General features: G+C 28.9%; 2 protein-coding genes across 5 annotated transcripts; one reads left to right on the top strand and one right to left on the bottom strand.

Moving 5' to 3' along the window:
* Positions 1–444: 444 nt before the first annotated feature.
* Positions 445–1,428, bottom strand: LOC130511064 (uncharacterized). Of its 3 annotated transcripts, none has more exons than XR_008944858.1 (3): positions 1,189–1,428; positions 940–1,100; positions 445–785 (listed from the first exon to the last, which is right to left on the bottom strand). XR_008944858.1 is itself a non-coding variant. In XM_057007882.1 (3 exons), exons 1-3 carry the CDS (start codon positions 1,353–1,355, stop codon positions 713–715), a joined length of 339 nt encoding a protein of 112 aa, XP_056863862.1. In that variant the 5' UTR covers positions 1,356–1,428; the 3' UTR covers positions 447–712. The 3 variants fall into 3 exon arrangements, 1 of the variants encoding a protein (XP_056863862.1); XM_057007882.1 differs by having other exon boundaries at positions 447–785; positions 1,002–1,100; XR_008944857.1 differs by having other exon boundaries at positions 940–1,428.
* Positions 1,429–4,956: 3,528 nt separating this feature from the next.
* LOC108830515 (protein MALE DISCOVERER 1) lies at positions 4,957–9,162 on the top strand. 2 transcript variants are annotated; one of them, XM_018604104.2, is made up of 14 exons: positions 4,957–5,102; positions 5,484–5,815; positions 5,889–6,021; positions 6,108–6,179; positions 6,268–6,411; positions 6,491–6,640; positions 6,726–6,800; positions 6,906–6,955; positions 7,026–7,463; positions 7,542–7,732; positions 7,809–7,941; positions 8,033–8,187; positions 8,301–8,492; positions 8,575–9,162. In XM_018604104.2, the coding sequence occupies exons 2-14, from the start codon at positions 5,716–5,718 to the stop codon at positions 8,830–8,832; spliced, it is 2,091 nt and encodes a 696-aa protein (XP_018459606.2). In that variant the 5' UTR covers positions 4,957–5,102; positions 5,484–5,715; the 3' UTR covers positions 8,833–9,162. The 2 variants fall into 2 exon arrangements, with proteins under 2 accessions (XP_018459606.2, XP_056863320.1); XM_057007340.1 differs by having other exon boundaries at positions 4,974–5,102; positions 5,565–5,815.
* Positions 9,163–15,583: the final 6,421 nt, after the last annotated feature.

Genomic DNA, 15,583 nt, shown 5'->3' with positions numbered 1-15,583 from the left:
TAATTTAAATATGTAATTTCAGTACCAATCAAAAAGCGACTTGACTCCAGTGAAAAGATAACTACTTGACTACAATGAAAAAAATAAGATTAGATTAGAGTGAGCTATAGCATCAGATAGCTATTATAGTACTCTGCAACCACCATTTACCAAATTGCTTGAAATTTTTTAAAGTAGACCAGAGAGCAACCGACTCATTTCCCATCTCAATGAACTCCTTCTTTCCTGTGGTGGTTTTGGCTTAAGCACTTCTTAGAGTGTATTTAACTTGACAGAATGAATGAAACTGGAAGCTTTTTAAACCCATCCAGAACCATATATGAGCACTCAAAAAGACCAAGTGTATAGTTTGATAAATAAAGGCCAAAAGGCCGTAACCTAGAGCAGACCTTAACGTGACAACTCCAATAACTTACATACTGAGATTCCCTACAGATAAACCACTCCAGAACTATATTATTCCGAGCAACTACAATATACATATGTTCCATTCTAAAACAACAACCCATAACCATAACCGACCTTGTATGATTCCTTTAGAGAACCCAGACTCGTATTGAAACATTTAAACACCATTTGTGTTTTACCAGAGTACAATCCTGATACATCGTCAAATCTACATCATTCTTTCCCAAAAATAGCGAGATCCAAACTAAAGCTCATGGATTTTGACTTTGTATCAAAGAAACCCAATCTTTATGACTTCTAGCAATTAAATGTGTACCTTTCTTGTTCCAGTAGTGAACTCTGAATGTTTCCGTAACGTAGTTTCAGTAGCTCTGTTACTATCACCACCAAAACAGAATACAATTTATAAAAACTTTGCAAACGATCTCAACCTAGAAAATGAAGAACATGAACTTTCACCCCTCACCAACTTGAAAAATACTCAATAACATCTTGTTCAAATAAATTATGAATAGCAAAGTCAAAGGTAACCTTAAACCACGGACTGAAAAAAAAAGTTCATCATAACTGATGATCGAGGAAGAAGCACAGACTTTTGCAGATAGTTGAGACCTGCGGCTTTGGCCGTTTCTGGCAAATACAGAGTGTGAAGACCTCTGTTCCAAATACAGAACTTCGAAAATAACCAAATCCTGCGAAGATCAAATCCCCAATATCTGCATAATGAGGCAATAAAAACCAGTCAAAATGTAAACCAAAGTTTGAAAATCCAATCAAAACCTTTCTGGATCCATAACATCAAACAATGAAAACTTCCTTGATGGTTCTATGGCAACAATGCATGAATCCATAGTAAGATGCCCTGAAATCGAAATCAACATCTTGATCTGTATCACTCCTTTCCTTGGAAACAGCCGTTTTTGATTCTTGATGTTATTTCCTTTCATCGATTTGTAAAAGAAGACAAATCGATCGCATCTTTCTCAAACATACGATCCTTGGAATTCAGATCATAACGGAGAAACCTAATTGTCGTTGCGAGAAAAATAAAAGAAAAATTAGAAAAACAGAATTTAATAAAACTCATAGGTTTAAAATATTCCAGTGGCACAGATTTGTAAATATTGCTGAAACAGAAGGATACCTCAAGAAAGTGCCTTCTGTTTTAATAGTATTGATTCAATTTTTGAATATCCAAAATATTTCAAATATTACACCTATTTTATTCAATACAAGTAACTTTTTTAAACACTATACAAGTTTGTTCATGAAAATATATTTTACATAATATAAATAAAAAGTAAAAATTTGTGAAAAATATGTTCCATAATTTTAAAATTAATTAATTTTCTTATAAAACCTCATATTAAGAAAAAAAATATTTTGTATAAAGATTTTATATTTCTTTCTTAATTTAATATTTTTATCAGTAATTTTGTAAATGAAATCGTTAAAATTATATGTTAAAATAATAATTATATAAAATTAAATTTCTATTTAATTGTAGATATACTTCTATTTTTATTAAAATAGAGCATATCGGATATATGTCCCTGAAGTTTCTAATATTAATGATTTGTTTCTTTTTAACGGATATTTTGTTTTGTTCCAAAAACTTACGAAAATACAAAATTTTCAATCGAATCGAAACAAATAACGAATCAAATCAAATTTAAAGAATAAAATATCTAGCCTTAATTCCAGCTAGTAGCACCATTATTTAATATTTTAATTATTCAATTGAACCGCAAATTACTCTATCGAGAAAAATAACTAAGGTTGACTAATTAAAGAAAAAAATAATTCAAAAAAGTAGTTGCTGGCATGTACTACAAAGTGAGTATCATTCACGTAACTGCGTTCACTATATATGCCAGCGTTCACTATATATGCCAGGTCACTAAACTTCTAACCGTTGGTCACCCACATTAAGGAGCTATCCAACGGTGCCAATTAATTGACTTCTTAGTTGATACTCCCTCCGTTTTGTATTAATTGTCCAAAATTTTTCATTGCAACATAAGTGCTATTTCAGCATTTTTATGCAAAATTATTAACTTTTTCACCGGTGTAATTTTTTGGGTTCAAATATGAATAGGTGTATGTATAAGCAATAGTATTTATATATAAAATATACAAAAATAAATAATTTTTTAATCTTTGCACGTAAATCTAAAACTACAGTTAATATAACAAAGGAACTAGATTTTTATCCGCGCTTTGAATGGAAAATTTAATTTAAAATTTTCTATAAATAACCTATTGTTTTAAATATTAAAATTTTATATTTTATATTTTCTATATATATATATATATATATAGTTACTATTTTGGCTTTTTGATTGGTACAATAAATTATTTTAAATATATTCCCAAATTTGATTAGTTAATTAGTTGATTGATGTAACAATCATTTTTGTTTTGTGAATATTTTATATATACATATGTGTTTATTATCTTCTAGCTATTTATCATCATTTAATTTATATTTAATATTGTTTGTTACTATTTGTCGATGCCTATAACAGTATAATTATTTTAAAAAAGGTTTTATAACAATATAGTGTATGTATTTCTTCCTTTTTAAGAAATATTTTATAGTGACATATTGTTAATATATGATTTCTTAAACCTAAAGTTTAAGATTTTTTTGTCATCAACATAAACAGAGTCATATTAACTTTGTAAACCAAACGGGTAACTCTGTATCCATATGAACAACGAAAGACGGTTGATTCCTGACACTACATGTGAAATTTAAGATTTATAAAGTTAGATTCATCTCATTTAGGACCTGCTCCACTTAAACCTGAGATAGTTTAGACTTTTTAATTTTTTAAATTCAATAAAGTTGCTCATTTAAACTCGTAAAATTTATGTTATAAGCATGTAAAATATTTTCAGTAAAATTCAAAATTAATTTTCAATTTTTAAATTAAATTGGAAGTATATTTTTATTAAAAATGTTTTAACTTATTTATTTTTAAATAAATTTTATGAAAATTTTGACATTTGTTTTAAAAATGTTTAGCATACCTATTTTATTTCTTTTATATACTATCACATTAATACTACGCTAAATTTATTATTTTGTATCATTCTACTAATCATAAGACATAATATTCAAATTGTATAGGTTTTAATCGTAGGAATTTTAACCAATGTTTTTTAGTCGATGCAATTTTTATCATAATAGTTGTTAAAAATGGAGGCTAAGATACCACGATAAACAAAATAGTGTTACCATATAAATTTTTTTAATTCATTAATAAATTTTTAAAATATATTAAAGGTTGATATTTTTTATTTATAATCATTTAAACAATTTGCATATATTTTTTATCACCATGTTCACGAAATAAATACTTATAATATTTTCATTTAAAATTTCATTATATTCACGTATAAGTAGATAACTGATAATATTTTCATTAACAAAGTAATGAATCTCGAAAACATTGTTTAAAACTTAAAAGGTTTATTTTGGAAAGTGAATAAGATAATATATTTATAATATTAGCATACTATTATTTTGTTCCCCTTCTACCAATCATAAGATAAAAGATTCAAATCATATAGCTTTATATTAACAGGATTTAATTGATAAATATATGTGCTATGTACCACGTAACTTATTTACATAGCTTTTCTCAAAAAAAAAAAAAAAAACTTATTCACATAGGTTATAAGTATATATTTGGTAGCTAATGGTTAAAGTGGACAACTTATACTCATGCAAACAACATAGATCTTTAGACTTATATATGACGATTAGTGGTGAATGGTGGAGGACTTATAAGTAACATTGATTTGCTGGTAGATTTATATAGGTTTGTATTTAATGATTAATGATTTATACAACTTCTATATTCACGGCAGTATAACTGTACTGTGGTAAAAATATAATTATGTTCTACAAATGATAATTAATAGTATGATTTAAATGAAAGGGACGTAAATATAGGCAGTGGATCCTATAAATATCTTGTCATTTAATTATATCTTTAATGAATATGTTTAGTAAAAGATACAATGGCATACCATTGTAATTAACTTCAAAAACCAGGGTAAATACCTATTAGGTATTTTACTTTAATAGTATAGATATCTAACACGTAGTCCTAAGTCAACGATTGATAAAATGAAAATAAACAGTTTAAAAAAGTAATGTAATAGTTTGAAGATAGCAGGACCCATATGAACCCTTTTCAAAAAAAAGGACCCATATGAACAAAATAGATAGATCTTGATTAATTTTCTAGTAATATTACCCGCCATATATATGTTTACTTGATTAACGGGAAGGAACAAAGGCGAAATGAATGATTTTTTTTTTTTGCTTAACTTTGGGAATGATCTATTGTTTTCTCTAATTTTTGGAAACATGATGTCAATAATTATATTTATGCGTACGCACATTTCTATAATTATGAAAAACCTAAAGGAAGTTAATAGGACTTACTCATTAAAGGAAAATTTCAAGAAGAAAAAAAAAACAGAGGCAGTTTGTGGGGGAAAATTGTTAAAAAAGAAATAGAAAATAGGAAAAAAAAAGATTCTCAAAGAGAGAGAAGAAGAGAAAGGAAAGGGGGAGGAAGAAGAGAGAGAACCCACCACCCTTTGGCCCTGGAGAGACCAAAGATGGTCGAAGAGAGAAAACTCTGAGATCATCATCATCATCCTGCAAAAACGAGGTCAAGTTCAAGAACAAACCATACAATATAATTCAATATCTATTAAATTAAATTCTACCTACTTTTTAGTTTTTAAGAAATCATTTTCGCGTTGTGGGGGAATTTTTAAGTGATTGATTTCTCAAACCCTAGCATTTCTTGGTTAAGAAGTTTCTTCTTTATGGTAAATTTGTTTTTCCTGATTATTTATTTGGTTTTGTGTACGTAATCTGTAATGTTTTTGGAACATTTTGTGGGTTCCATGTTTTCTTCACATTGCTTCTTCAAGAGGGTTATTCTTATTCCTTTTCTAAAAATAATTACTCTTTCATACTTTTTTGTCAATTGTTTCATACTTTTTGTTCAAGTTTTTATTTTTGTTTTTTGTTGGCTTTTTTCCAGGTATTTAAAAAGATTGAAGAGAAGAAGATAATTTCACGAGTTGTTAATTTTTATTGGAAATAAACACTTTTTGATGATTAGGGTTTTGTGCAAACAATGAGAGACCCTCATTATCCAGTCACCAACCTCGTCGTTCTCCTCTTGCCGAGGATTCTGTAAAGTTTGGAATATTTTTATTATTCCTTTATTTGTTCATTAGGAAAAAAAAATCTGGCTATTTTGTATAGCTAAAATGGGTTGTCGATGGAATCCTATTGGATTTCAATTCTCTTGCTTCATGTTCTTGATCATTACCCTTCAGTCTCGTTCCTCGTTATCCCTCGGCTCCGAAGGTAATTCTCAATGTTTTAACAATTTCGTCTTCTTTTTGAATTTTTTTATTGAAGGGTTTTTCAAGTGTTGTAGGATTTGTGCTGTTGAAATTCCTGGAAAGAGTGGACTCTGATCCTCATGGAACTCTTGCGAATTGGAATGTTTCTGATGATCATATGTGTTCTTGGTTTGGTGTAACGTGTGTCGACAATAAAGTCCAGATGGTGTAAGTTCCTGTCTTTTTATATTGTGTCTTTGTGATTCTTATCGCAATTTCTGAATTCTGATGAATATTTTGGTTTTGTTATGTAGGAATCTTAGTGGATGTTCTTTGGGAGGAACTTTAGCTCCTGAGCTTAGTCAATTAAGTGAATTAACATCTCTGTAAGGGTTTTATTAACTTACCTTTTTACTCTGTTTCTTGAAGGAATATGAGAACAAGAAACTAAGTCTTATTTGTTTTTCTTTGTAGAGTACTATCCAAGAACAATCTCTTTGGTCACATTCCAAATGAATTTGGGACTTTTCCAAAACTGAAGTTGTTGGATTTACGAGATAATAAGCTAAGCGGAGTAGTTCCACCTGAACTAAACAAAATGTTGACACCAGAGAACTTGTGAGTTAAAAGGATTTATCAAACCAAATCAATGTGTTATGACAAAACAAGATAACGTTGGCTTTTTTGGTGGATTCAGGTTGCTTTCTGGTAACAAATTTGCGGGGTTTATGAAGATAAAGTTTCTGAGACTTCAATCGCTATATAAAGTCCAGTTAAACAAGCATAAAGAGCTGTCTTCTGGTTCCAATGCTGCCTTCGACTGCGTCAATAGAAAACTTGGATACTGGTAATCACCTTTTTTTTTGCATCAGATATGTTAAGATGGTGAAATGTTTGAACAATATTAAAAAGTTTCTTCATTCATTCGACAGTGTTTCAAGGAGAAGATTGTTAAGACTAAACAAAGCACAAGCTTTCGTATTGCGGATTAAAGCAACTTCAAGAATGTACATAAAAGCTTCTTTTTTTTCAAAATATATAAAATCATCTCGGTTACATTTGTATTTTTTTATCCTTAATCTTACTGATTTTCTGTGTTTATGTTTGTTCAGGCTTCAAAGGGAACCTCAAGGGAAGAACTATGACATGAATTATCCCCCAAGTAAGCACATAAGAAAAAAACGGTTGAAACTTGAAACGTATACAAACTAACAGAGTGTTCCTTTTTGTAGATTCTTTACAGAATAAAAGTAGTATCCTCAAGAGGCGTGAGTTACTAGAGGGAACAAGTAATTTAGCAGCTATGCCTGCACCTGCACCTGATTCTCCTAGTCCTTCTCCTGACACTATAACCAAAGTGTTTCCTAGAAGCAGCGGATCTTTTCCCGCGTTAACCACTGCAAAGAAGAGGATACCTCCATTGATCCCTCCTTCTCTTCCTCCAACAGCTGAGTACAACAACAATACAAGCTCTGACCCTCCAAGGCAATTTGAAGAAGAAAGAAAAGGGTCTACTGCTGTTTGGTTGTATGTTGTTATCGGCGTTGCTGCTTTTGTAGCGGTGTTGATAGTAATAGGGGTTATATTCTTCTGCCGGAAAAGAGCTGTCAAGAGTATAGGTCCATGGAAGACTGGTTTAAGTGGGCAGTTACAGAAAGCTTTTGTAACTGGTAAGAAAAATGGTCTTAATAACTTTTTTATTTGGTTCTGTTTTTGGTTTGACATAATGTGAGAAATGTTTTTTTCAGGTGTGCCGAAGCTAAACCGGTCTGAACTAGAAACAGCTTGTGAAGATTTCAGTAATATTATTGAAGCATTTGATGGGTACACTGTCTATAAAGGAACTTTGTCAAGTGGTGTTGAGATTGCTGTTGCTTCAACCGCTGTTCTAGAAACTAGAGAATGGACAAGAGCTATGGAAATGACTTACCGCAGAAAGGTAACTATAAAGATTCATTTCTTTCGCCTTTTTTTCAAAAATATTGAATTAACTTTTGGAGAGCTCAAATTTTCAGATTGATACAATGTCAAGAGTCAACCATAAGAACTTTGTCAATCTAATTGGATACTGTGAAGAAGCTGAACCATTTAATAGGATGATGGTTTTTGAATATGCTCCAAATGGAACTCTTTTCGAACATTTACACGGTAATAAACGTATATTAGTATGTCTCCATTTCAAGATTATTTTAATTTTATTATTATCATCAGCCTCTATCTTCATTGTCTTCTTGATCAGACAAGGAAATGGAGCATCTTGACTGGAGCGCGAGGATGAGGATAATAATGGGAACGGCTTATTGTCTGCAATATATGCACGAGCTTAATCCACCAATCGCTCACTCTAAACTTGTCTCATCAAGAATCTACTTAACCGATGATTACGCAGCAAAGGTTACTTGCTCTACAACAAAACTGAATTGATGATTTTGTTTTCTTGCGTGACAGGAAAACTATTTCAATTGTGGTATGGATTCATTACCTAATAAAGGCTTTTCTTCTTGCAGGTCGGAGAGGTTGCTTTCAGTTCACAAACCGGGCTTAAATCGAGAAAACCGATGAGTGGTGATTTAGATCAAGCTTCGTTGCCATTACTAGCTGAGCCAGAGACTAATGTCTATAGCTTTGGAGTATTAATGCTTGAGATTATCTCTGGAAGGCTCTCAGATTCAGATGAAGAAGGATCAATTCTGAAATGGGTAATAATACTCAAAATTCAAAGTAAAATCAATTTTCTGAAATTTACATTACTAATGTAACAATTTTTATGTTTTCTTATAGGCATCAAAGTATCTGGAGAGTGATCATTTGAAAGATATGATTGATCCTACATTAACAGCGTTTAAAGAAGAGGACCTTGAAGTGATCTGTGACGTGGCAAGGCATTGTCTGAGAATTGACCAAAGTCAACGACCTACAATGAAAGATGTTCTTGAACAACTGAAACAAGTAATCAACATTTCTCCAGAACAAGCTACACCCAGACTCTCTCCTCTTTGGTGGGCAGAACTTGAGATCTTATCCTCTGAAGCTACTTAACCTTAAGAATGATTCTCTCTCCTCTCTTTCTCTCCGTCTTCGAGTTACACGTGTCAGAGGTTCACGCTCTTTCTCTCGCTCTCTCTCTCTTCACGGTGAAATTAAAAAATGTTAAAAGTTGTTTTCTTCAATTCATCATACTAAATTTGTTTATTGGTAAAAAAAAATGTTTATTGGTTGGTTTCGATAGTGTATTTGGATCCAGATAATATAACGCTGTTTGTATAATTGTATACATATACCTGTATTACTTATATTTGTATGTATTTGTGGTGAAAAGTTGTTTGTAACTACTAATTCAGCCTTTTAAACCACTATATAATATTTTCACATTTGTATGTAAGATAGAGATTTTATGTCAAGAAAAAATTTAAAATTTGTATGAAAGATAGAGATTTTATGTCTTGAAAAATTTTAAAATTTAAATATTAATGTGGGTGATTGGTTGGACTGTTACTGTAAAAATTTAGTTTTAAAAATTAGGTCGTAGGTGTTTTGGTTGTATCTGTAAATTTGTTGTTATAGATTTTCGCTGTTATGTTGACTGTAGGTATAAATTATTTGCTGTATTTTATCAAAATAAAACATGATTTGCAATATATTAAAAAATTGTAGATGTAAATTTTTGGTTATAGTATTTTAATGTAATATATAAAAATTATATTATTAAAACCTCCAAAAACTTAATAGTTTTTTTTTATAATTCAGGTATGCAGACCTCTCACTTAGTCCGACTATTCTATCGCGTCCAACCGGAACTGGCGAAAGAGGTCTTGGAGGCCAAACGGAAACCATGTTAAATCCACTGTGGCCGGAGCTCGAACTCGTGATGGCGGAGACCTCACTCGTAATATTTTATAATAAAAACCATCTAATAATAGTAAAACCACTATCGAAATAATAGTAAATTTTACCTATAAAAATTCCATAAATTCATTGTAATCTCGTCACGAAAATCTTCCTTGTATTGTCTAGAATCGACCATTTGAACATCTTCGGGTTATTCAATCTCTTCATCTAACATTGTTTGATGGTTGTCACCTTGCTTACAGTTTGCTTCAATGTCAGGATCTGATATAGTTAATTTTTGTACAAAGTTAGGGTTTTCTTTCTTTGATGTTTGATTTTTCCTTTTTCTTAAGTGATAATTTCTGTTTTTAAATTTTTCTAATAAATATGTTTTTTTCATTTAAAATTTCTACAATCTAAATAACAGGGATGTAGCACTTTGAACTAAAATAAATAGAAAAATAGTTTTTTTTTTGCTGTAACTTTGAAAGAAAAATCTACATCTTGATTGGTAAAATTTTGCTAGAACTTAAAATTTTAAAACTAAAACTACATCGTGATTAGTTAGATATGTAGATTTAAAAACAAATAAAGATAAAGTAGCAAGTTAAATCCCAATCAATCACACACAATACATAGTTATGTAATATTATTTCTTTATTTTTAACAAAACTAATCACTGCATAAATGAGATGTGGAGAATCAGTTTCTCATCAAAAATTGCAGTCTCTCTCAAATAAGAATTGTTCTACCGATTTTCTCTTACTTTTCGCTATTTTATTTATTCTTAACTATGAATAACTATGTTAGAGATGCTCAATGCTCATGTTCTAAAATCTCTTTATTCTTCCCTATTTTTGGTGTCACTGCAACCAGTGGCGGAGCTAGAAAATGGTCTCACCCGGGGCAATACAAGATTTGGATCTAAATTTATAGGGGGCATTAGAAGAAATTTGACCATCAAAATCATAGAAATTTTAAATAATCAATAGAAACTCAAAAAGTTTCAATAATTCATAGGGGGCAGCTGCCACCCTTCTTCCTTCTCTCCCTCCGCCACTGACTGCAACAAATGAGTTTTGCTTAATTAGCTTGTTCAATGGAAAAAAGAAGAGGAGCATAGCATTAACATATGTATTGTTGTTACATATATTTTGTACAAAAAACTTCTCTCACTTGGTCAAATAATATTTATATTCTTAAAGAATGCATGACATTTACTTACATTTTGTTCATAGGGTCGATTTTTAATCTTTCATGTGATGCAGAGTCTCACTTCGGTGCTATATCACCGGATCTCTGTGGCAACACCGCTCATGTATGATAGTGTCGGCGACATTTACTTAAATATTCATTGCGGATAGGTATACGGAATCAGTATAATTCTTGTTTAACTTATTAGTAAGATCAAACCGGTTCTTAAGAGAACTTATTAGTAAGATCATATACGCGTACAAATAGATGTTCTCTCATCTTCTGGAGGATCTGAGATACAAGTTGGTCTTTTATGTATAGGGTTGGATATCAATACTATTAAAACAAAAGCAATTTTTATCTACTTGCAGATAGTCTAGGTTGGACCATTACATTTATTTCTTCCTATTATTTCTCATACAACTAAATTAGTTGTTATTAAATACATATCATATATAATAAAATATTTTAATATTTTCAAAAAAAATATCTAAAAGATATTCTTGAGTATCTTTTTCTAAGATTACATCGTAATAATATCTTTTAATATCTTTTATTTAAAATGTAAATACATTTTTTTAATATTTACTTTTAAATCATAAAAATCATAATTAATAACTAACTGTAGTTAAAACGATTTTAATTCATTTTTTATTTATATACTAAGAAATAAAAGTCTATAGTATTTATATATACATAATTTATATTCATAATTAAATTGCTACATCAAGTAATAAATATAAAGTAACTTAATCCATCTATTAACTATTTTCTAAATTATAAAAAAACATAATAAAATAAATCCATGAATTTTACAACATATTTCAACTTATTAAAACAAATATTAAAGTACGATATATAAACTAATAAATAATTCCATACGTTAATATATATATATTAAATATTTTTTAAACTTTTAATTTATTTATAAGTATAACACGGATTGAATGACTATAGTTAATTTGTATAATAATGCTAACCAAAAAATATAATAATAAAATAAATTTTACATGTATAAAAGATTACAACAAAATTGTGGGTTTAATAGAACTTTCAAATAGAGTTTAACCATATTACATATAGAGTCATCGATGTTATCGGTTTAACTGCGGATCCGGACCGGGTTACAGAAAACTGAATATAACACTTCATGTGTAACATTTAAAAGTATGTACGCAATCAAAATTGTGGGTTTAACAGAACTTTTAAATAGAGCTCAACCAGATTACATATAGAATCATCAATGTTATCGGTTTAACTGCGGGTCCGGACCGAATTACAGAACGCTGAATATAACACTTTGTGTGTATAATTTAAAAGCATGTACGCAATCAAAAATAAAAAAATTATATCATTCGAAAACAATTCCGCCCTTTTAAGGACGGGTCAAAATCATCAAAATGCAAACTTTTAAGATTGATAATAATCTTAGACATTTAACAAAAGCAGAAGATCAATACATAGGATGATGGAAAAAAAATTTGCCCGCCCTTTAAAAGGGCGGATCAAACTCTAGTCTATACCATTAAAACAGAATCCCTATTAAGATTATGCCCATAGATTTTTAAGTTATTTACCAAGGAATACCACTGCAATTTTTTCTTTTTTAAAAAAAAATCCCCACCATTAGTTACAACCGATCATAATTACCTATTTTGCTAACTAATTACTACATTTAAGGAGTATTTAATATAATTCCATTTAAGTCATGTTCTCTTTGTTCTAATCAATTGTATCAAATAAATATTTAAACAACTCTTGATAAAAAAAATTCTCGTGGGATCCTTAATCAATTTTATACATCCAACTTTTCAAATTCTAAAAATAAATAATAATACAAACTTATCATAGCTTATTAGTAATAAAAAAAGAAAATAATATTTTTATATCACTAAAAATATTTTCTATTACCATTGTTTCATTTTCTTCAAGTGACGATACAAATTTCATTAAAGTCTAAAGAATAAAAAAATTCAATTTTATATAATATTATAAATTATGATTTATTTTATAATAATTTCAAAAATATTTTTTTCAGCGGATCATAGGTTAATAGCAGGTTTTGGATTTATATCAGGTATTATAAGATTTTTAATCACAATTTTTTTTTATTAAATCGAATCTAATTATACACAAGTTATTGTATATATCGGTTCAATCATAATTCTGGATCAGATATGAAAACACTGTTTGAAAATCAAGTATCATAATAGAACAACTTTTTGATATACAAATAAAAAACTTTAAAATTATTTATTTTCTAATAGAAATCAAAAATTCTATCAATCTTTCTAAAACAAATATATACCCGCGCTTTTAAAGCGCGGATCAAAATCTAGTTTTATCCGTTAAATCTGATTCGCTTCGTTATTCATTTCTATTCGATCTGAAAATTATAGATATCAGTAAACTATTAAAGCAAAACAAATATTAATTAATATACATTAACATCGAAACAAATCATAAATATTAAAATTTTAGAAAATAAATATATGCTCTGATCCGGTAATATATAAATATATGTATCTTGATTATATAAGTTTTAAATGTATAAAATATATGATTATACTTAAAGTCCTAAATATATAAAATATATAATTATTATTGTAACATATAATTTGACAAATTCATTCACATTATTATTTATATAAAAGTATTATATTAAAAGAAAAGAAAACATTTATACAATTATAATTTTTTAAGTTTTATGTTACTATAATTGTTAATTAAGTTTATTTTTTTAAAAAAATTGTAGATTCACTATTTTTTATTTTATTTTGTGTCATGTAAAAAATATTTATAAAAAGATTTTGTATCGAATTTTTAAGATTATTTATATTAATTAAAACATATGAGGTATATGTAGTATTCACAAATATTCTCAAATAACTATCTATTTATCTGAATATCCGTGTTTTTTCGAAATAAAATAAATTGAAAATTAGATATCTGTAATATGTAAGCAAATCAAAAGTTCTTTTGAACCCGAATATTTTATCCCTGTCCAGATCTACTTATATGTTATCGCACGTGGATGGTTAAAATCAGAGCAAATGACGCATGAAACGTTTCGACATACGGTGAAGAAGAAAAATGAAAGTCCTTTGTCCAAGAATTTCCTAACCCTGAGTCTACAGGGTACAGTACAGCCATAGTCACAGATAGAAAACGACAGGCGTCACGTACTCTTGTTTTAAGCACATCACACGAGAAAGAGAAACGCGGAGACGTGTCAAACCTCAAACGTGTCAATATTTCGCATTCATGTCTAGATTCGACGCTACATATAAAAGTATAACCAATTATATCGCTGAAAAAGATTTTTCTGTTTTGGGAAAAGAGAATAATTTATTAATCTTTGGTTTTCCATTATTTTTTTTTTGTAACCTTCGATTTTTGTAATTAGAAACTCATAACCCTCTCTCAACTCCCAAGTTCCCATTTTATCGTATGCCTTTTTCATTTGATGCTTTTGAATAGTTTTTTCACTCTATGTTATTAATTGGGCATCATAAGAGTTTCTGACCCACTTGTTGTATTAAAAGACAAATTAAACTATGTTATCCTGTAAAAATTTGTAAGTTATTTTTACCAAAAAAAAAATTATAATAAAATTTGTAAGTTATTTTCAAGAGTTTTCTTCAAGAAGAGGACTTATTCCCAACATACTCACCTCTTTGAAAAATCCCAGGTTCGAAAAAAACGAAAAAAATAAAACAAAATTTTTAAAACTGATTATATATAGACTGCAACTGGATTAACCATTTTTGGAATAGAATAGTGTGGAATGATCAATTCCATTAATTCCATAAAAAACATTTATCATTTGATATGAATGGAGTGGAATAGGCATTCCATCAATTCTACATAAAACTAAACAAAATACAAAACAAAACATTCCATAACAATTTTGTTAAGAAATAAATGGAATGAAATCATTCTATTTTTTCTCCTACATTCCATTCATGTTATTTCACTCCTAATAATTCCATTAATTCTTTTAAAAGTGTACCAGTTACAGCCATAAAGTCACATACAAGATAACAATTAATAAAAGAGGTGTAGAATATGTTGGAAATAAGTCCTCTTCATGAATAAAACTTGAAAATAACTGATTACAAAGTCACCTACAAGATAGATATTTTCAGAAATACATAATTTGAAATTTTGTGCAATCTGATTTCTTTTTATCGAAAAAATCTGATCTATTATGAATAGTTTTTTTTTGTCGACTAAAATTTTCGTTAAACTATATCGAAATTACAGTTTTAATCATATAGAACTATAGAACAAAAATTATTACATAAGCAGTTATGCTGAAAAATGTAATTATAGTATTTTATAAGAGCATTATTAGTGAATATTGCAGAATTTATTTAAATTATAAAGATAAATATCTCCTAAAACTTTATTTCCTCTTTGAAGAGGCAAAGTTGCCACTTGGAATATTCGATACCATTCTGAATTTCTGATCCCTGAACTAATTCATGCTTTCTTCTGGCGTAAGTATTAAATTTAAAGGTTCAAAAAAAGTATTAAATTTAGACGTAAACGAACCATAACATAATTTTATCCTGAATATATGTATGAATAATCTTGTTTTCTTTGTTGTTTCCGGGGCAATATTAATTTGTATATCCTTGTTTTGGAGTGCGTCTGTTAGCTTCCGTTACTTAGATGAAAGGGTTTTTACTTTTCATTTTATCCTGAATATATGTATGAATAATCTTGTTTTCTTTGTTGTTTCCGGGGCAATATTAATTTGTAT

This window comes from Raphanus sativus, chromosome 4 (genome assembly GCF_000801105.2).
Source record: "Raphanus sativus cultivar WK10039 chromosome 4, ASM80110v3, whole genome shotgun sequence".
Lineage (NCBI taxonomy): Eukaryota > Viridiplantae > Streptophyta > Magnoliopsida > Brassicales > Brassicaceae > Raphanus > Raphanus sativus.
The sequence above is the reverse complement of the archived record's forward strand: the minus strand, read 5'-3'. Positions and strand labels throughout refer to the sequence as shown.